The sequence below is a fragment of the Myotis davidii genome, unplaced genomic scaffold (genome assembly GCF_000327345.1).
Source record: "Myotis davidii unplaced genomic scaffold, ASM32734v1 scaffold135, whole genome shotgun sequence".
Taxonomy (NCBI): Eukaryota; Metazoa; Chordata; class Mammalia; order Chiroptera; family Vespertilionidae; genus Myotis; species Myotis davidii.
In genome coordinates this window covers 8,844,761-8,845,077 of record NW_006289813.1, presented here as the reverse complement: position 1 = coordinate 8,845,077, position 317 = coordinate 8,844,761, and the positions used below count along the sequence as shown (strand labels likewise).

General features: G+C 68.5%; 1 protein-coding gene across 1 annotated transcript in view; it reads left to right on the top strand.

Annotated features, from left to right (window-relative positions):
• The window catches only part of IRX4 (iroquois homeobox 4), a 10,041-nt gene that overhangs the window by 9,024 nt on the left and 700 nt on the right, over positions 1 to 317 (top strand). The window contains 2 exon segments of the mRNA XM_015563118.1: positions 7 to 309; positions 311 to 317. The exon segment at positions 311 to 317 is cut by the window's right edge and continues 700 nt beyond it. Of these exon segments, the coding sequence (XP_015418604.1) occupies positions 7 to 309; positions 311 to 317 (310 nt within the window).

Here is a 317-nt window from a genome sequence, read left to right as displayed (position 1 = left end):
CAAACCGCGCATCTGGTCCCTGGCGCACACGGCTACTGCAGCCGCCGCCACCCACCTGAGTCAGACTGAGTTTCCCTCGTGCATGCTCAAGCGCCAAGGGCCCGCCGCCCCTGCGGCCGTCTCTCTGGCGACCCCCTTGTCCTCACCTGCAGCCCCATCCCCTGCCGGCGCCCTGGACAGGCACCAGGACTCCCCGGTAACCAGTCTCAGAAACTGGGTGGATGGAGTCTTCCACGACCCCATCCTCAGGCACAGCACTTTGAACCAGGCTTGGGCCACCGCCAAGGGTGCCCTCCTGGACCCGGGGCCCGGGCCGC